Genomic DNA, 20,906 nt, shown 5'->3' on the forward strand with positions numbered 1-20,906 from the left:
ACACCCAGAGAGAAGGGTGTGGGCATCGCCCTAGTGAGGAGGAGTACAGTAAAGAGATGGTTAAGTCGTTCATGTAGATCAGTTCTTCCGTGTCTTTGTCTTCCTTCAGGCCAATTATCTGATTTCTTTTTCCACACCTGAGCTACACGAGGACCCTCCCCTGGGTACGCCCGCATCCCCCAACCAAGATGGATCTTGAAGTGTAGGCTTCTGGGAGGAGCAAGACTCGTTACGGCCTGGAGTCAGTCCTTGACTTTTGACTCACAGGGAGCCTTTCTGTGCTTGTGTAGCGTCTCCCTTGTCCTGAAAGAGGTGAGAGCTGAGATCCCTTAATCCTTTACTCAAACAGGGTTTTACCTCCATGTCCCTGCCTTGACTCTTACCTTGATTATTGCCATGAGTGTCCCCATACGATGTTTGCAAGAGACAAACACTGGCTATTTACCCTGTTACTTTTGTTCCTTCTATTTTGGAGGGCAAACAGGAGGCTGACTGTCAGTGTCTTAACTGGAGCCCTACCATCTCTTGTCTCAGGAAATGCTAATAGTGGCCAATATCCAGCCTGAAGCCCACATCTTCGTGCCCCATGAAATGTAAACAGGAGGCCGGTTCTAAATGTCTGACCTGGAGCCCATCTATCTCTTGCATAAATAATAGACAATTACTGGCATCACCGACTCAATGGACATGAGTTTGAGCAAACTCCGTGAGATGGTGATGGACAAGGAAGCCTAGGATGCTGCAGACCATGGGGTTGCAAAGAGCTGGACACGACTGAGCAACTGAACAACAACTGGCTAACCACTTGGTAAGAAAGAAAATGGAGTGACAGTTTTTTCAGGAGAGCCTGGACTTCCCTGGTGGCTACAACAGTAAAGTGTCTGTCTATAATGTGGGAGACCCGAGTTCGATCCCTGGGTTGGGAAGATCCCCTGGAGAAGGAAATGGCAACCCACTCCAGGACTATTGCCTGGAAAATCCCATGGAGAGAGGAGCTTGGTAGGCTACAGCCCATGGGGTCGCAAAGAGTCGGACACGACTGAGCGACTTCACTTTCTGGCCTGGGAAATAACGTCTGGCCAGCAGCGCTGACGGGGATTATCCAGCTGCCAGAATTCCCACAACCTAACACAACTACCTTCCTCTCCCCATGTTTCTATTAAAGCTGAACGAGTTCCTCACAGATTTTCTCAGACACCCCATGAGCAAGCCCACCCCCGGACCCCAGGCCTTGCTGCTTCCTTTGTGTGAAACACTCATCTCCCAGATACCGGCGTGACCTACTGTCTCACAGCCTCCTGGCTCCTGGGTGACTCCTCCAAACTCCAAGTCTAAGTAGCACTCTTTCCCCATCTTTCCTGGTGAGCCTTCCATATTTATTTGTTTATTGCCTGAACCCACTCCCTCTAGAATGTAAACGTGTTGAAGTCAAGGAGTTTCTTTTATTCCCTGCAGTATCCAACAGGTGAAGCAGTGCTCAGAGCAACACAAGCAGGCACACCAGGCTTGTTTCCTCCATATGTGGCCTTCCGGACCTGCACCAGAAAGATTAGAGGGCCCATCTTCTTTCTCCCTTGTCTGGTGGTAATATTTTCATGAGTGTGTTTCAGCTCAGACCAAAGAATGTGGGGCCTTTAGCATCTTTCCCATTGGTAGAATTGGAGAAATGGGAACTCTAATGTGATTGGTTCAGAAAAATCTCTTCACAAAACACTACGCTCTGAATATCTAGTTTTCACACACACACACACACACACACACACACACACGTTTAGCAGTCAGCCTTGAGAGAAGAGCAGAGAATCCATGACCCTTCCTCCCCAACTCCTACAACCTGGCCACACTGGCTATTGCCACTCCATTTTTGTCTAGCCTTCTAGGAGGTCTTAAAAAAAAGTTAAGATTCAAGAAGCTACTGACATAGTAGGTACAAGACTTGGCCAGATGGAGGGAAATGAATGCTTTTTGGAATGTGATCCAGTCTTCTGAGTTGACTCTGGGTTAGCTGAAGGGACTAGGGTTACTCGCTCAGTTGTGCCTAACTCTTTGCAACTCCATCGACTATAGCCCATCAGGCTCCTCTTTCTAAGGGATTCTCTAGGCAAGAACCCTGGAGTGGGTTGCCATTTCCTTCCCCAGGAAATCTTCCTGACCCAGGGATTGAACCCGGATCTCCTGCATTGCAGGCAGATTCTTTACCATCTCAGCCACCAGGGAAGACTTTGAAAGACTATTGGAAGGCACTAGAGGTCTCTGTGTATACAGGTTAAAATGGAAGAGCAGATTTACAGGATTCAGAAGTAAAGGAGAGACTGTGTGAGGGGAGCTCAGGAGACAGCCTGTGCCTGGGCTTTACTTTTTTCACTTTCCTCAAGTTGGTTTGACTGATTTGATTCACACCTTTTTTTTTCTTTTTTTAAGGCATTTCTGATGTGGACCATTTTTACAGTCTTTATTGACTTTGTTACAATATTGCTTCTGTTCTATGTTTGGTTTTTTAGCTGTGAGACATGTTGGATCTTAGCTCCCTGACCACTGGACTGGCAGGTAAGGTCCTAACTCATAGATTCTTGTAGAAAAATATGACTCTTGATTCAACAAAAGCAAATAAATTCCTACATTTGTCGTCATCTTATATGATACATATATTGCTATACCTCTTCCCCAAACTGACAGCTATGCCCACATCTCCCCATTGCTTTAAGGCCAGGAAAAGATTTGTAAAAAGCTTCCCCCCCCCACCCCCGCCCCACTCAGTTGTTGCTCTCAAATCTCTTTCACTGTACCTTCTCATCTCAGCTCTAAGGCAAGGAATATAATAAGAATCTATCTATGTCCTCTCTATCTTTAAAAGTGGAATAATAATAACGCATGCTCAGTCAGTGGGTGGGTCCCAGGTACTTAACTTGTTGCCACAAATGGAAGCACATAGTGTCTGCTTTTTTTGGTATGGAAGCATCCCCTAATTCCTTTTAGAAGTGCCTGCGTTCATTCTCACTCAGTCGTGTCTGACTTTGCAACGCTGTGGACTGTGACCCACCAGGCTTCTCTGTCCATGGAAATTTTCTGGGCAAGAATACTGGAGTGGGTTGCTATTTCCTCCTCCAAGGATCTTCCTGACTCAGGGGTCGAACTCGCATCTCCTGCATTGGCAGGAGGATTCTTTACAATGGAGCCAGCTGGGAAGTCCCATTAGATGAGCAGTACCCCTCAAATTATCCATTCACCCATCAAGTATTTGTTGACCAAAAGGGTTGCTACTTGCCCTCCACTTGATCAGACTCTCAGCTATGTCCCTAGTGTCACATTTTGGGGAAATCTACATGTAACTTCTTCCGTAGTAACTACCAGGCAGACATCCCTTAGGGTCTAAAGCATTACTTATTCCTGTTCCATCTGTCATCTGTGTCAGAAACATCAAGCCTCGATCTGTGTCATGGAGTCAGTCAGCGTAGGAGCTCTGGGAACAGACAGTCTTGGGTTCCAATATAGGTTCTCCCACTTGCTTGCTGTGTGATCTTGGTAAGTTTACTTAACCTGAGTCTTAGTTTATACCTTTATAAACAGGATAATAATACTTATCATACTGATCTATTATGAAGATTCTATGAAATAATATTTATAAAGCACTTGTTTAATACTCATTGATATTTACTCTATGACAGCAAAATATTATTTTTTAATTATCTGTCCCCAGTACAGATGGTTTTTGTACTGCTGCAAGATATATTGCCATAGTAACTACCTGCCTTTGTAAGTGGATTATGGAACAATTCCATGCTTAAACAAATATGTCTTTAACAGCCCTTCTTTATTTGATTGCCAGTTGTTTCTAAGTTTATTTAAGTCTAATCATCTTAAAAATAAAAATAACAGATGCAAGTTGACTGTAATAAAGTAATTTGGATTCAGATGTCAACGCCATGTTTGAACTGAGGCATTAAACATTACTTCTCTGTTCCTAAAAGATTACCCCTAAGTGTTTAAGGCGTAGGCAGCCACCTCTGTAATGACTGGTTCATGTGTGCTCATGGGTTCAGTTGTATTTGACTCTTTGAGACCCCGTGGACTGTAGCTCACTGTCAGGAAGCATTTAGTAGGAGGCTTCCTGTGTGCTGTTTTGGATCTGTCATGAATCCTCTGTCCCTTATTAATTCCTGAATATTCAGGAATTAAGTGGAGTATCAGGCTACTCCCGGGCTTAGGAATGCATGCATTTCCTTCGTTAATTTTTCCATATGATGATAAGTAACTATTTACAACCCTCTTTCCTTTTTATGAACCATACAGTAAAAGTGATTATTTAAACCCTCTCTCTTTCATATAGATGACCTCATGTTTCCTGATAACTTGTAAGTTTTGATTTTATCTCTGCTGAAAATAGCTACCTTGTAAGACAGTATAAATATCCACACAATGTTGAATAAAACATGTTTGCTCCATCAGAGCTTGGGTCCCCGTGTCTTTCTTTCTTTCTCTCTCTCTCTTTTACTTTCTTGTCGTCAACTCCAGACCACCAGGTTCCGGTCCATTAAAGGACCTCAACAGCTCACCAGGCTCCTCTGTCCATGGAAATTTCCAGGCAAGAATACTGGAGCGGGTTGCTATTTCCTACTCCAGGGATCTTCCCAACCCAGGGATCGAACCTTCAACTCTTGGGCCTCTGGCATTGGCCGGCAGATTCTTTACTACTGTACCACCTGGGAAGCCCTAACAAAAATGAGGACCATATTCAGCTGATCCCGTAAAGGAGGCAACCCCGAGGCTGGCTCTCCAGATGGCAACGAAGACAGGATGTACACTTGGTCACCTGCCTCTGTTGTACTGCCTGAGACTGTCTCATCAGCCTCACTCATCTCCCTCCACAAAGTCTTTGCTTCTCAGGGAGCCTCCTTTTCCCTCTCCACTGGGCCAGGAGAGGACTGTGGTCTGTTGAAGCTGGTGTCTGTAGATAAAACTGCTGCTCTGAAGGGGAAGCATTCTTCTGGCTCTGATCCTGGAGTTAGGTGGTCGGTCAGTCTTTGATGAGACAAAATCATGGTTTCTTTTTCTCCTTTTTATTCCTCTTGTACATTACCATAGGATTCTCTATTTCCCGATATAATTTTTCCCCTTTTACCTTATATTTCGATTGTTTTCAATTTATCCTCACACTGGCTGGGAGTCTCTTGAAGACACAGCCCTTATTTTATCTCTTTGGGCCCCCAAAGTGCCTAAGCCCAGTGTGTGGAGCAGGTGTTTGGTAATGGTAGTTAAGTTCAATCATTATTTTTTGTGTGCAATCTGGTCAATTTCTGCTTTTAATTATTTTCCCTTTATTTATTAATTGAAGTATAGTTGAGAATCCCATGGACAGAGGAGCCCGGTGGGCTACAGTCCATAGGGTAACAAAGAGTCTGACAAAACTGAAGTGACTTAGCATGCATGCACATAGTTGATTTACAATGTTGCATTGCTCCAAATGTATAGCAAAGTAATTCAGCTATATATGTATATATACTTCTATTCTTTTCAGATTCTGAATCATTATTTTTCAAAACTACTTTAGTAGCACTGTCTACTAAAGCACCTTGCTACACCACAAACAAAACTGCTCTACATCAAATACCCTGTATGTCTTGCATTCTTTGATAGATGTGTTCACCATTTATGGGGAACAAGTGAACTTTTGTAAAATGAATCCTACATGTGCTTGCATCATCTTCTGAGAGATGCCAGCATCAGTGCTTGTCACTCTTCTATTTTCTTTTTATGCTCATCTTTCCCCATCTCTCTACCCCTTCTCTTTCACAGTATAAAGGTTGATAATTCATTCAACTGTGATATTTATTGGTAATCTACAAGTTGTGAGAGTGTTTTATATTGTTAATTTACAACTCCTACCACAAATATTTAAGCACAATTCAGGAATATTGTTTAAGGGAATCCTACTGTAAAGCCAGCATCACCCCTGATTGGTTTAATATTAGTGCAGCTTTGGTTTTGACTGGGTCTTCTCTCACCAGGCCGCTAGGTGAACTGCATCACACCTTTGGTATTTTTGAAGCCCTGACCTTACTATTCTCAGTGAATACAGGCTGTCCTGGCAGTGCTTGAGCCGACCACCAAAAATGAGGTAGATCTGAAATGGAAGTGAATAACCAGAGTTGGGGAACAGTCAACTCAGATCTTAATATCAAAAGATAAGATCACCCACAACATGGGCCTCAGATTATAGATTTCAATCCTCTGCCCTCTCTCCACTCCTGTGGACCAGGAGCTAACAATGAAGTCACTGCCCCAAAGTAATATTCTTATTTACAAAAGGATTTTCTACAAGGTTATTTCTCAAAACTAGAATCCTTGGTGCTTTCTGGGCTTCCCAGGTGGCGCCAGTGGTAAAGAATCCTCCTGCCAGAGCAGGAGACACAAGAGACACAGGTTCGATCCTTGAGCCAGGAGATCCCCCAGAGTAGGGAATGGCACCCCACTCCAGTATTCTTGCCTGGAAATCCCATGGGCAGAGGAGCCTGGAGGGCTACAGTCCATGGGGTTGCAAAGAGTCAGACACAACTGATCACATTCTAGTGCTTTTAAGACAGGATTTAAGGTTCAGTCATTCCAGAGGTGATTCTAGGTATCAGGTGCTATGGTAGGTTCAAAGCAGAAGGAGAAAGACATTTCCAGCAGCAGCAGAAAGTTATAGTGTGGAGCTCTAAGGGTTGGGAGTGGTGGTGGAATGAATCGGGTTGTAATCCTGTGTGAAGCAGTGGTAGCTCACTCTCCCTTCGCACCACAGTCCAGGGAAAGTGGGGCCCATTGTGCAAACCTGGTTGCTTATAGGCTGCCCTCCATTCTTGGAAAGAATCAAATGAGGGGAATAAAGTCCAGAGCCTTTGCTACCACTTATCAAATTCAGTTCTTCCATCCCAGGGGCTTGAAAACCCACAACCTACCTATGATGACAAAATACCAGTGACTGGATATCAGTTAAGCATGAGCTAGTAGTCAGACACAACTGAAGCGACTTGGCAGCAGCAGCAGCAGCAGCAGTAATAATCACACGGGACCTGGGATGACTTTTTTTTTTTTTAATATGGACCATTTTTATAAAAATCTGTAGCTGTATTACTTCTGTTTTATGTTTTGACTTTTTGGCCATAAGGCATGTGGTGTCTTAGCTCCCAGACCAGGGGAACAATGTCCCCTGTGTTGGAAGGCAAAGTCTGAACCACTAGACCACCAGGGAAGTCCCTGGGAAAACTTTTAAAACAACTATAGATAGAATGCCACAATCCCTAGGTCCACTGCCTGTGCTCGCTCCTCTCATGACACCAGTCACTCTCTCTTTTAGGGGTGCAGAAGGGGACCATTGGGATTCCCTGGTGGCTCAGCGGTAAAGAATCCGCCTGCCAATGCAGGAGACTTGGGTTCAATTCCTGGGTTGTAAAGATCACCTGGAGAAGGAAATGGCAAAGCACTCCAGTATTCTTGCCTAGGAAATTCCATGGACAGAGGAGCCAGACAGAGCACAGTCGTGGGCTCAAACAGAGTCAGACCTGCTGAGCAAGGCAGAACGTGCTGTAACTTTTAACAAGCTCCAGTTGAAAGTCAAGGATCCTAACACAACATTGTCCTCTCACCTGCCAGGCTCTTCCCACATGCTCTGCACTTCTGGAGTCCCCCCCTAGCTTTCAAGACCCACCCCAAGTCCCGCTGTCTCCAGGAATAAGCCTCTGACCCACTAGCCCAAGATGTGCTGGACATTCTGTTGAGGGTTCCACACAGAGTTCACTGAATCCCTGCAGTGACCCACAGGCAGGTGTAATTATCCCCATGATAAGGAATCTGAGGCTCAGAGATCTTAAATCTGTCCTCATGGCATCAAAATGGCAGAGATAGGAAGGAAGCTTAGGTCTCCATGACTTCAAAACCTGTGTTCTTAGGCATTTTCCGTTTTATAAAATATGTGTTTATTTTTGGCTGTATTGGGTCTTACAAGCAGGTGGACCCTGTAGTTAAGGCTCAGTAGTTGTGACTCATGAACATAGTTGCTCTGTGGCATATGAGACCTTAATTCCCCAAACAGGGATCCAACCACATCCCCTCTATTGGAAGGCAGATTAACCAATGGACCACCAGGGAAGTCCACTTAGGCACTTTCTGCATGATACTACCTCCTGCCATCACCCCTTTGCTAACCGATGATTGTCTGGACTTGGTCCCACTCAGTGGAGTTATTTTCTTGCTTGTAGGATTAAGTTCTTACGGAGTATATGAAGCATCTCCCTATCTTTGAAACTTGCTTAAAGGAAGAAGAAATCTTGTACTTCTCTATTTATCTTGTGGGACCTAAGAATGGTGAGGTACACAGGGTGATTAAATGCTCAGTCATTGTGTGGAAAGACTACAGGGGTTGAGTTCAGAGTATAAGGCAAAGGAATTTAAATGCACGGAATATCAGGCACCATACTTTGGAGACTTTGTTAATATTTTATCCAATCCCATTGTAACCAACTCTGTGTTAATGCTTTGTGATAGTTACTCTCACTTTTGGCAGAGACAGTTTCTTTGTTTCTGAGGCTATCAGAACCAATGACTCTCCAAATCCCACTGAGACACAGAGTCTCCAAACATCACACTTCCTGTTAAGACTCCATTTCTGCCACATGTAACTGGAGTTTGGATTCTAAGCTAGATCCACAGTTAAATCTGGTTCCACAAGACAGCCCTTTCAAGCCTCCACTATTTTTCTTGAGGTTTTGTTTTGAGGAGTTTAAGGTCACTAAGTAGATCTAAAAGAGATGATGTTGCCAAGTTTCAAAACGTCAGGAACAGTCCTTGGCCTCACCTAAGTGAATGACAGCCCATGTCACACTGTGGGAGGAAGTGAGGTGGAGCCTTGTGGACAGTAAACTGGACCTGGAGCAGATTTTAAAAAAGAGGCCCTGGGGAGCCAAGCCACCATCAAGAAGAGACTCATTCCCAGTGACGGTAGAGAAGACAGTCTGTCTCCTGCCAAGATGAAGCTGCTGCTGCTGTGTCTGGGGCTGACTCTAGTCTGTGCCCAGGAGGGAACCTCTGATGTTGTGAGAAGCAACTTCGATATTCCAAAGGTAAGGGCAGGGAAGCATAATGTCTTCGAATTTTGCAGGATAGTTTGGGAGATTCCGAAGCAGGTTGGCAATCTGTAAGGGCAGGAGTTCCTTGATATAGTAGAGGAAACGGGAAGTTTAAGGGCAATGGCACCATGTTAAAAGGTGACAACACCTGGGGAAGCTCCAACTTACAAGAAGTACAGTGAACAGTGGAAAGAGTCCTCGATGTGGTGCCGATCGACCCGAGTCTAATTTCATCTTCACCATGACGACGGTCCTGGCCCAGAGGTCAGGGTTCAAGGAGACAAGGGTTCATGTTGTATTCCTTTCCTCTTTTCTTACCCAATCATTTTATTGATTTATTTTAGATTGCAGGGGAGTGGTATTCCATTCTCTTGGCCTCAGACCACAGGGAAAAAATAGAAGAAAATGGTAGCATGAGAGTTTTTGTGGAGCACATCGATGTCTTGGAAAACTCTTCATTGTCATTTAAATTTCATACAAAGTAAGTATGGGGTTTTTTGCTTGGGAAAGGAAACCTAGAAGCCTGGATATGGTCCTGGACCTTTACACACATACACACAGACACACACGTATGCATACATTCTGCATCTGTACCTAAAATCAGGGTCCATCATCTAGCACTGACCCAAGGCTTGATGAACATGAACCTGTGACTTTTCTAGATTTGGAGATAAGAACTGGGACAGGAATACATGTACGTAGGAGTTCAGGTCAGTTCAGTCGCTCAGTCGTGTCTGACTCTTTTTGACCCCATGGACTTCAGGATGCCAGGCTACCCTGTCCATCACCAACTTCCAGAGCTTACTCAAACTCATGTCCATCAAGTCAGTGATGCCATCCAACCATCTCATCCTATTCATCCCCTTCTCCTCCTGCCTTCAATCTTTCTTGAAGATTGAGTTCTTGATCTGAACTCAAGGAGTTCATTATCTGAACCACAGTCAGCTCCTGGTCTTGTTCTGCTGACTGTATAGAGCTTCTCCATCTTTGGCTGCAAAGAATATGTCAATCTGATTTCAGTATTGACCATCTGGTGATGTCCGTGTGTAGAGTCTTCTCTTGTGTTGTTGGAAGACGGTATTTGCTATGACCAGTGTGTCCTCTTGACAAAACTCTGTTAGCCTTTGACCTGCTTCGTTTTATACTCCAAGGCCAAACTTGCCTGTTACTCCAGGTATCTCTTGACTTCCTACTTTTGCACTCCAGTCCTCTATAATGAAAAGGACATCTTTTCAGGGTGTTAGTTCTTGAAGGTTTTATAGGTCTTCGTAGAACCATTCAACTTCAGCTTCTTCATCATTGCTGGTCAGGGAATAGACTTGATTCCTGTGGGAGTAGAGGAGATAATGGGCAGACGGGATTCAGATCATTAGTAGCCTGGAAAGACAGCACAGGTTAAGAGCACAGGATTCAGAATCAATACCCTATCTAGTTCTTGAATCTCTGAGTTACCAAGAAAATTCATCTCTTTCTTTCTCAGTCTTCTCTGGAGTAAAAGACAATGATACAATTCTCTCTCTGTGTTTTTGTGAGGATCAAGTGAGGTGATGTTTGTAAGTCACTATGTGAGAAGTTGGTCAGAACCCAGCTAATTCTCTAGACGAGTAGCTGTCATAATAGTAAGAGTGGGAAGAGGTTAGAGGCATAGCGATAGAAGAAGTGGACTCATTCTCGATGTACCAAATGAAGTGAAATCATGTAAATAAAAGTGCTTAACAGCTAATCAGTGGAATGGGAAACTCAAGTTACAGGTAGAATGTGAGGGAGCCAATCCCATCAGGATCTCTTGGGCATCAGCTCATTCTGTTTTACAGGGTAAACGGAGTGTGTACTGAGCTTCCTTTGGTTTCTGACAGCACAGGAGAGGATGGCATATATACTATTAGCTGTGAGTATGTTTTTTACAAAAAATCTTTCAAAATTCTACTTCCAAGTGCAAGGAATTTGCTAAGGTCCAGGATGTTGATCAGTTCCTGATATGCATAATGATAATCTAACATGGCCATCTAATAGCCAGTATCCTGAATTTGGCAGAAATGTGTGTGTCAAAGCCAGTGCCTGGCATGCAATAGGATCATACAGAGAAAGCACCTCGGTCATATGTACTTCCTGCAACAAAAGGAAGTTGGCAAATAAAAAAGTAAATTGGAAGGACAGCTTCTCATTCCTTGCCTACTTTAAAAACTATGTTTATTTATTTTTGCTACACTGAGTCTTCACTGCTCTTTTCAGGCTTTCTCTAGTTTCAGCAAGCAGGAACTACTCTCTAATTGCAACACCCAGGCTTCTCATTGCGGCAGCTTATGTCCTGCTGTGTATCATGGGCTTCAGGGCTTCAGGGCTTTAGGGCTCTTGGGCTCAGCACTTGCACCCCATGGGCTTAGGAGTTAGGACTGTGGGCTCTAGAGTATACAATCTTAGTTGCTCTGAGGTATGTGGAGTCTTCTTAGATCATGGATCAAACCTGTGTGCATTGCATTGGCAGATGGATTCTTAACCGCTGGATCACCAGGGTAGTTCCCTGCCCCACTTTCTGACAGTGTCAAAAGGCCCTTGCCACAGCGTATCATGCAGGATATAGCACTGGGTATATAAAGCCAATGGGGCTTGTAGAGAAGACAGAGGCACATAGTTGGCAGAGATGGTTGAGAGAGGTAGGTGAGTCTCAGGTGTCAGGATAGAGGGGAAGCTACTGCTGTGGCTCAATTTTTCTACCCCTAATGGTCACTCCGTCAGTGTTCCTTAGAAGCTGCCTCAAGAAGCCCAGAGAGATGCAGATGGAAGGCAGTAGACATCACTTTCTATTTCTTCCAGGATTTGTTTTGTGGGAGAGAACAGGTAAAAGGGTTTCACTTCTTTCCCACAGACCAAAGAAGTTCTGAGCCGTGTTCTGTTTTCTCCACAGATGATGGAAATAATACATTTCGCATACTTCAGGTGAACTATAGTCGCCATATTATTTTTTATCTCGAGAATTTCAGCGACTCATACCAACTGCTAGAGCTCTACGGTAGAGTATTTTCATGCTGGCGCTCATCTTGGGGTGGGGAGGCCAGGGAAGGAAGGAAGCCTGGAGACAGAGTGGACTTCCCAATCGTACCCTGGGACCTCTCTCCTCATTAAAGATGGATGTTCCCCTTTGGTAAAATCTCTCAGGCTCAGTGATGGGAAGATGATGACTCTCTCACTGTGCCAGAAAGATATCCTAAAGGTGTCACATTCAAGAAAGACTTTTTTCCATCCCTGAGACTTGTGCCTAAGCACGTAATCAGTGCCATTCACTTTCCCACTCGGCCAGAGACCCATCCCTCTCATGAGCCTCCATCACCAGGAAACAGGACAGAGCAGCTCCTGTTACTCTTCCCACAGCCCGAGAACCAGATACGAGTCCAGAACTGAAGAACGAGTTTGTGGAAATTTGCCAAAAGTATGGAATTGTTAAGGAAAACATTATTGACCTGACCAGAGTGGGTAAGTTGAGCTATCTCTGGCTTTCTCTGCCTGAAATCCCATGTTGCTGAGTAGGATGTTACTGAGGGGAGAAATCCAAGAGAAGTTAATACCCCCATTCAGTCCCCTTTGTCCTAACCTGGAAAATCAAGTGGTTTCGTTCTGGGAAATAAACTGGGGTTGGTGTTTGAATGTGCTCTTCTCTGCCTCTACAGATCGCTGCTTCCAGGCGCGAGGGAATGGAGTGGCCTAGGGCTGCAGTTTGGTGAGCTCTGCTGGAGACGGGGTGGCCCAGGATTCCAGAAGCATTAGGGGATTACAGGAGGAGATTTAGAAGATCACAATAAAAATAATTTGATAGGAAGAGCTTGAAATTTGGAGTTGGAGGATCTGTGTTCAGGATCTACTCCTGCCATGAGTTTTTTAGCAAATGATACAGCAATTAGAAGGGGAACAATGAGGTCTACCTTACAGAATCGATGTGAATATAATGCTGGAGAAAAGGGTTCAGTAATTGATAATGTGGGAAAAATCAGTAGGACTTACAGTTTTAAATGGGAAAAGGGTGCAAATATGAAACTCAAATACATTCTGTGTTTGTGGTCCATCTTCAAATCCTGAAAGCCCATCTCACCCTCCAATATATGGAAAATATTTCTTCCTTCAATCTCTGCACATCCTTAATTTGTAATCTGCACATCCTTAACTTGTAATCTGCACATCCTTAATTTGTAATCTGTCTGAGCTTCTAGTTGTCTTCCAACCTGGAAAATAGACTCTTGAGTTTCCTCATCTGTTTCTTGCCTCAGATTTATTGTGTGGCTTCATTCAGATAATGTAGGTGAAAGTCTTAGCAACTATGGCTTACATAAAGTCAGCATTTAATAAAAGATTGCTATGGCTTTTGCCAATTTGTCAAAAATACTTTAAAACTTCCAGTGCTGAGGATGGCAGAATAAGCCTAGCATCCTTCATTGCTTCCACTCTTCTTTTCATAGGCTCTGGGGCAGGTTAAGATGGGGTCAACAATAGGAGAAAAACAGGAAAAGAATCATTAACACTCCCCCTTCCCCTATTCTGGCAAATAGCATGGGTTAGAATGCAGGTTGATGACTATTTTTCAGCGTATTTTTGGTAATAGAAATTCTCTTCATCCTCAGTTCAGTCTGAGAAGCACTTAAGAAGCTTTTGTGTTCTCATTCTCATTTGCTTATTTAGTGCCACCTCGTTTGGGCTCCAGAATCTTCTCTTCCATGGTTCCCATATCATCGTATGACAAGCGCTGCGACCTGACTTCTACCACTATTGCGCGGGAAGGCACCGTCTCTGCATCTTCAGGATATTCCCTAATTATCTAGGAAGACTTAGCAGCTCACCGAGAATCAAAGTTTCCTCCAGATTTCCGATCTGCTTTGCCCCATTCAGGACAACAGGACCATGAATAAGACCTTCCTCAACCTGTTCAATAAATGATTTGCCTTGCAGCCATGTGGTTTTTCTTCGTTTATGTGAGAGTCGTGGGGTGACAGGAAGAAAATGAGGCCTTGTGACCAGAATCTTCCCCTAGCCTCTCAGAACCTTTCCTGAGATTCAGGATTTTCCCTCGTCTGCAATAATTCTCTATCCTGATGAGTGCTACTGATCTTTAGAGTTGCCCATTTCTTAGTGACCTGGTAAACTGTAAGACTTGCCCTAGAAATTGCTCTGTCCTAGAATTCTCTTTTTCAGTGAGGGTACTGAGAGAGCATTGTTGCTGGGGCTGACACCAGCTCAACATGTTTTTATGATACGACTTTACAACCCAGCTTCTCTAACTCATCCATCCTCTGAGATTGTCAGTGTCTTTTCTTTCTTTTTCTGGTATGGAAAATGCTTTTATTTTGTAGAAACACATCTATGATATCTAGGTTGAAAATACTATTATAGTTCAGTTCAGTCACTCAGTCGTGTCCGACTCTTTGCGACCCCATGAATCACAGCACGCCAGGCCTCCCTGTCCATCACCATCTCCCGGAATTCACTCAGACTCACGTCCATCGACGCAGTGACGCCATCCAGCCATCTCATCCTCTGTCGTCCCCTTCTCCTCCTGCCCCCAATCCCTCCCAGCATCAGAGTCTTTTCCAATGAGTCAACTCTGCACATGAGGTAGCCAAAGTACTGGAGTTTCAGCTTTAGCATCATTCCTTCCAAAGGAATCCCAGGACTGATCTTCAGAATGGACTGGTTGGATCTCCTGCAGTCCAAAGGACTCTCAAGAGTCTTCTCCAACACCACAGTTCAAAAGCATCAATTCTTGGGCGCTCAGCTTTCTTCACAGTCCAACTCTCACATCCATACATGACCACAGGAAAAACCATAGCCTTGACTAGACGGACCTTAGTCGGCAAAGTAATGTCTCTGCTTTTGAATATACTATCTAGGTTGGTCATAACTTTTCTTCCAAGGAGTAAGCATCTTTTAATTTCATGGCTGCAGTCACCATCTGCAGTGATTTTGGAGCCCAAAAAAATAAAGTCTGACACTGTTTGTACTGTTTCCCCATCTATTTCCCATGAAGTGATGGGACTGGATGCCATGATCTTCATTTTCTGAATGTAGAGCTTTAAGCCAACTTTTTCGCTCTCCTGTTTCACTTTCATCAAGAGGCTTTTTAGCTCCTCTTCACTTTCTGCCATAAGGGTGGTGACATCTGCATATCTGAGGTTATTGATATTTCTCCCAGCAATCTTGATTCCAGCTTGTGTTTCTTCCAGCCCAGCGTTTCTCATAATGTATTCTGCATATAAGTTAAATAAGCAGGGTGATAATATACAGCCTTGACATACTCCTTTTCCCATCTGGAACCAGTCTGTTGTTCCATGTCCAGTTCTAACTGTTGCTTCCTGACCTGCTTGCAGATTTCTCAAGAGGCAGGTCAGGTGGTCTGGTATTCCCATCCCTTTCAGAATTTTCCACAGTTTATTGTGATCCACACAGTCAAAGGCTTTGGCATAGTCAAGAAAGCAGACATAGATGTTCTTCTGGAACTCTCTTGCTTTTTCCATGATCCAGCAGATGTTGGCAATTTGATCTCTGGTTCCTCTGCCTTTTCTAAAACCAGCTTGAACATCAGGGAGTTCACACTTCACGTATTGCTGAAGCCTGGCTTGGAGAATTTTGAGCATTACTTTACTAGCATGTGAGATGAGTGCAATTGTGCGGTAATTTGAACATTCTTTGGCATTGCCTTTCTTTGGAATTGGAATGAAAACTGACCTTTTCCAGTCCTGTGGCCACTGCTGAGTTTTCCAAATTTGCTGGCATATTGAGTGCAGCACTTTCACAGCATCATCTTTCAGGATTTGAAAGAGCTCCACTGGAATTCCATCACCTCCACTAGCTTTGTTCATAGTGATGCTTTCTAAGGCCCACTTGACTTCACATTCCAAGATGTCTGGCTCTAGATTAGTGATCACATCATCATAATTATCTGGGTTGTGAAGATCTTTTTTGTACAGTTCTTCCGTGTATTCTTGCCAAATTCTTAATTTAAAAATTTTTATTTTTAATTTTATTCCTTTAAAAAAGTATAGTTGGTTTACAATATTCCTGCTGTACAGAAAAGTGATCCTGTTATATAGGTATATACACATTCTCTTTCATACTCCTTTCCATTATGGTTTATCATAGGATATTCAATATCGTTCCCCATGCTATAAATAGAACCTTATTATTTATGCATTCTGTATATGGTAGCTTACATCTGCTAATCCCGAATTCCCATCCTATCCTCCCCCCACCACCTATTCCCCCTTGGCAACCACAGGTCTGTTTTGTATGTTTATGATTCTGTTTCTGTTTTATTTAGAATGTGCAATGTTTTCGATTGCAAATATAAGTGGTATCATATGCCGTTTATTTTTCTCTTGGTCAGGGTCTTTTCATACTCTTGGAAAACCTTCAACCACTGCTTCTATTTACTGTGAACATGTTAAGTGAGATTCCATGGAATGTAGTCAATACTCATCTTCAGCATTCTATACCTAGTACGGTCAGCAGGCATCAAGGAGGCCAAATGTTATTACTAGTCTCTTCTTTGGGGAACTTACAAGCGTTGGAGAAAGGGAAATTAAACTTCCCTTTCATTTGTAATCCTTTGCCAACATCAGCTGATAATGAAAATTGTGTAAGAGTTACAGATGAGTGTTGTGGCACGGCAAGACATTGATAGCAGTTGCCATGCAAAAAAAATAACTCATTATGGGCACACAAGGTTCTCTTTAAATGAACAAGAGAAGGCTTTCTAGGCATCTGACTCTCCCTGTATCTTTGTTTTTGTTGTTGTTCAGTTGCTCAGTTGTGTCTGACTCTTTGTGACCCCATGGACTGCAGCATACCAGGATTCCCTGTCTTCACGGTCTCCCAGAGTTTGCTCAAACTCATGTCCATTGAATCAGTGATGCCATCCAACCACCTCATCCTCTGTCATCCCCTCCTCCTCCTGCCTTCAATCTTTCCCAGCATCAGGTCTTTTTCCTTTCCTAATGAAAGGCCAAAGTATTGGAGCTTCAGATTCAGCATCAGTTGTTCTAATGAATATTCAGAGTTGATTTCCTTTAGAATTGATTGGTTTGATCTCCTCACAGTACAAGGGACTCTCAGAAGTCTTCTCCAGCACCGAAGTTCAAAAGCATAAATTCTTTGATGCTCAGCCTTCTTTATGGTCCAGCTCTCGTGTCGATACATGACTACTGGAGAAAACCATAGCTTTGACTATACAGACTTTTGTTGGCAAAGTGATGTCTCTGCTTTTCAGTATGCTGTCTAGATGTGTCATAGCTTTTTTTCGAAAGGCAAATGTCTTTTAATTTTCTGGCAGCAGGTACCATCCACGGTGATTTTGGAGCCCAAGAAAATAAAGTCTGTCACTGTTTCCATTGTTTCCCCATCTATTTGCCATGAAGTGATGGGACCAGATGCCATGATCTTAGTTTTCTGAATGTTGGGTTTTAAGCCAACTTTTTCACTCTCCTCTTTTGCTTTCATCAAAAGACTCGTCTTTGCTTTCTTCCGTAAGAGTGGTGTCATCTGCATATCTGAGATTATTGATATTTCTCCTGGCCATCTTGATTCCAGCTTGTGCTTCATCCATCCTAGCATTTCTCAGAGTTACTCTGCATATACATTAAATAAGCAGGGTGACGAGATTCAGCTTTGATGTACTCCTTTTCCAATTTTGAACCAGACCATTGTTCATGTCTGGTTCTAATTGTTGCTTCTTGACCTGCATACAGGTTTTGTAGGAGGCAGGTAAGGTGGTCTGGTATTCCCATCTCTTTAACAGTTTTCCAGTTTGAGTGTAGCCAGTGAAGCAGAAATAGATGTTTTTCTGGAATTCTCTTGCTTTTTCTATGATCCAGCAGATGCTGGCAATTTGACCTCCAGTTCCTCTGCCTTTTCTAAATCCAGCTTGAGTATCTGGTTCTTGGTTCATGTAGTATTGAAGCCTAGCTTGGAGAATTTAAAGCATTTCTTCGTTAGCATATGAAATGAGTGAAATTGTGTATAGTTTGAACATTCTTGGGCATTGCCCTTCTTTGGGATTGGAATGAAAACTGACCTTTTCCAGTCCTGTGGTCACTGCTGAGTTTCCCAAATTTGCTGGCATATTGAGTGCAACACTTTAACAGCATCATCTTTTAGGATTTGAAATAGCTCAGCTGGAATTCCACTACCTCCACTAGCTTTATTCATAGTGATGCTTCCTAAGGCCCATTTGATTTCACACTCTAGGATGTCTGGCTCTAGGTGAGTGATCATACCATCGTGGTTATCATGGAAAAAGTCAAACACGACTTAACCAAACCACATTTACGTAGGTATGGCTAACACACTGGATATCCCCAAGGCTTTGGGCCTGAGCAATTGAAAGGATAGAATTGCCCTTAACTCCAGTTAATTAGAGGAACCAGTTTAGTGGAGAAGGATGAAATGTTTCAGACATTTAGAATTCGTTTATCTAGCTCGTGTGTGTGCTCAGTCAGTTCAATCATGTCTGACTCTTTGTGACACTATGCACTGTAGCCTGCCATGCTCCTCTGTCCATGGGATTCTCCAGGCAAGAATACTGGAATGGTTTGCGGTGCCCTCCTTCAGGGGATCTTCCTAATATAGGGACTGAACCCACATCTCCTGGGTCTCCTGAGTTGCAGGCAATTCTTTAACCACTGAGCCACCTGGGAAGCACTTATCAAGCTCAGCTGCTATTTAATAAAAGAGACCCAATTGTAATTTAGTATTTTACTGAAAGATGGGTCCAGGTACTCACCACTCAAAACCCAACGAGGCCAGGTTGCTGGAAGGAAAGTTTGCTTTATTTCACATGCTGGCAACTGTGGGGGAAGCAGGGGGTGGACACCTGTCCAAAAGCTGACTATTCCCCCCGCCCAGGTGACAACTAGTGGGACAGAGCTTTTCTAGGATGAGGGAGAGGGCTGCCTGCAGAAACAGCACAGTCAGCTCTGACAGTCATCTTCAAATTGGTCATCAGTGGTTTGACCATTGTCATGCTGATTGTTTTAAATACAGTTTGGTTTGTTTCCATTTCTTTAAGGCCCATTCTTGGAACTGTGGCGGCTTATGTCACAGGTACAGTCTGGCCACCATGTAATTAACTTCTTCCACCTCGTGGGGGTTTCAGTGTCTATGAGACAGGATATGGCTCCGAATTATATCAATACCCTTTGAGAAGGAACTAAAGGTCTTTGACTCTGCTTAATGGCTACATTATTATGATTTAGTCTTGTCTGACTATTTTCCCTTGCTTCTGCATACTCTCATTTCTCCGATTAAACTTACTCTTTGACTAAAGCTTTCCAAAGACAAAAGGCAGGCAGATAACATGGGGCAGGGGGCAAGGACCATAGCGTCCTGCTTCGTTTCAGTATGAATTAGTAAGTGACAGTTAATTTCATAACTTAGTGAGAGATTTCATTATCAGCAACATAAATGTAAACATTCTGCAACACATTAAAAGGGAATAGTCAGTTCAGTTCAGTCACTCAGTCGTGTCCAACTCTTTGCGACCCCATGAATTGCAGCACGCCAGGCCTCCCTGTCCATCACCAACTCCTGGAGTTCACTCAAACTCATGTCCATCCAGCCATCTCATCCTCTCATCCCCTTCTCCTCCTGCCTCCAATCCCTCCCAGCATCAGAGTCTTTTCCAATAAGTCAACTCTTCACATGAGGTGGCCAAAATATGTACTAGATCTATATTAGCATTGTTAGATCTCAAAAGTAAATTGTAAGGTGAAAAAAGCCAGCTGCTGAATGATATGTGCAGTATGACCCCATTTATATAAATTCAAATAACACAGAACAATGCAATATATTATTTATGGATTCCTATAAGTATGATCACACAGTGTTTCTTATCATGTACATGTGAATCACCTGCGGATCTTGTTAAACATTGGTAGGCTCTGATTTAGCGGGTCTGGGATGGAGCTTGAGATTCCACCTTCTAACAAGCTCCCAGAGATGCTGGTACACCATCATGGGAGACCGGAGACACAGGTAAAGTGAAACTTTCTTACTTCCTTCAGTTGTCTTGCTCTGTGTGGATGCTGAAACCTCTCTGTTGCACTTCTGAACTCTCATAAGGGTATTCTTGCCCATGAATGGTTGTTAAAATAGGTGTATCCGGGGGGTTATGTGGGCTGGCACTTCCTATTCTACCATCTTGCTAATGAACCCGAATCAGTTGTGCATCATTTCACCCAAAAGACACACAGAGAGAAAGACATTGAGGTTGTTGTTGTGTGTTTTTAAAAAGTGTTTATTTAGCTGTGCCAGTGTCTAGTTGCAGTGTATGAACTCTTAGTTGCAGCATGTAGTTCTAGTTCCCTGACCAGGGTTCCAACCTGGGCTCTCTGCTTCATTGGGAGTGTGGACTCTCATCCAGGAAGTCCCAAAACACTGAGTTTTCAGAACTATTTCTTATTTTTCTAGAATATCTACTGAAATCAGGGGTCAAATGAAAGTTATGGTGGAATTATTACTGATGCAGGTCCTTGCTCCATGAGGAATTCAGGCAAGGCTTCATTGGGATTTGTGCTGCAGGAGGGCTTGAAAACAAGAAACAGGTGCCCTTTCTTCATTCCTAGAGGGAAGGTGCGCTGGTTCCTTACGTGGGATAACAACAGGGATGGGTCTGGGGCTTTTGAGCAGGAGGAGTGCCTTAGGGGGTCTGCCTGTTCACTCGGTGGCTCTGTGTATCCTGCTTGTGCCTAGCACTTCAGAAGCGGTAGGCTTTTGTGGCCTTTTGTATTTTACTGTTCATAAGAACCCAAACTGCACATGTCTGAAGCT

At 43.5% G+C, this 20,906-nt stretch overlaps 1 protein-coding gene across 1 annotated transcript; it reads left to right on the forward strand.

The window, feature by feature from the left end:
- The first annotated feature begins 8,935 nt into the window (after positions 1 to 8,935).
- LOC138434500 (major allergen Equ c 1-like) lies at positions 8,936 to 12,841 on the forward strand. Its single transcript, XM_069579340.1, has 6 exons — positions 8,936 to 9,095; positions 9,446 to 9,582; positions 10,916 to 10,989; positions 12,007 to 12,111; positions 12,471 to 12,572; positions 12,767 to 12,841. The coding sequence occupies exons 1-6, from the start codon at positions 9,003 to 9,005 to the stop codon at positions 12,802 to 12,804; spliced, it is 549 nt and encodes a 182-aa protein (XP_069435441.1). The 5' UTR covers positions 8,936 to 9,002; the 3' UTR covers positions 12,805 to 12,841.
- The last annotated feature ends 8,065 nt before the right edge of the window (positions 12,842 to 20,906 follow it).

The sequence above is a fragment of the Ovis canadensis genome, chromosome 2 (assembly GCF_042477335.2).
Source record: "Ovis canadensis isolate MfBH-ARS-UI-01 breed Bighorn chromosome 2, ARS-UI_OviCan_v2, whole genome shotgun sequence".
Lineage (NCBI taxonomy): Eukaryota > Metazoa > Chordata > Mammalia > Artiodactyla > Bovidae > Ovis > Ovis canadensis.

Excerpts from the sequence above, each read along its gene's own strand:
- LOC138434500 (XM_069579340.1), top strand. The coding sequence starts at position 9,003 with ATGAAGCTGCTGCTGCTGTGTCTGGGGCTGACTCTAGTCTGTGCCCAG. Across the intron at positions 9,583-10,915 it reads TCATTTAAATTTCATACAAA|GGTAAACGGAGTGTGTACTG; the intron begins GTAAGTATGGGG and ends TCTGTTTTACAG. Across the intron at positions 10,990-12,006 it reads TGGCATATATACTATTAGCT|ATGATGGAAATAATACATTT; the intron begins GTGAGTATGTTT and ends TTTTCTCCACAG.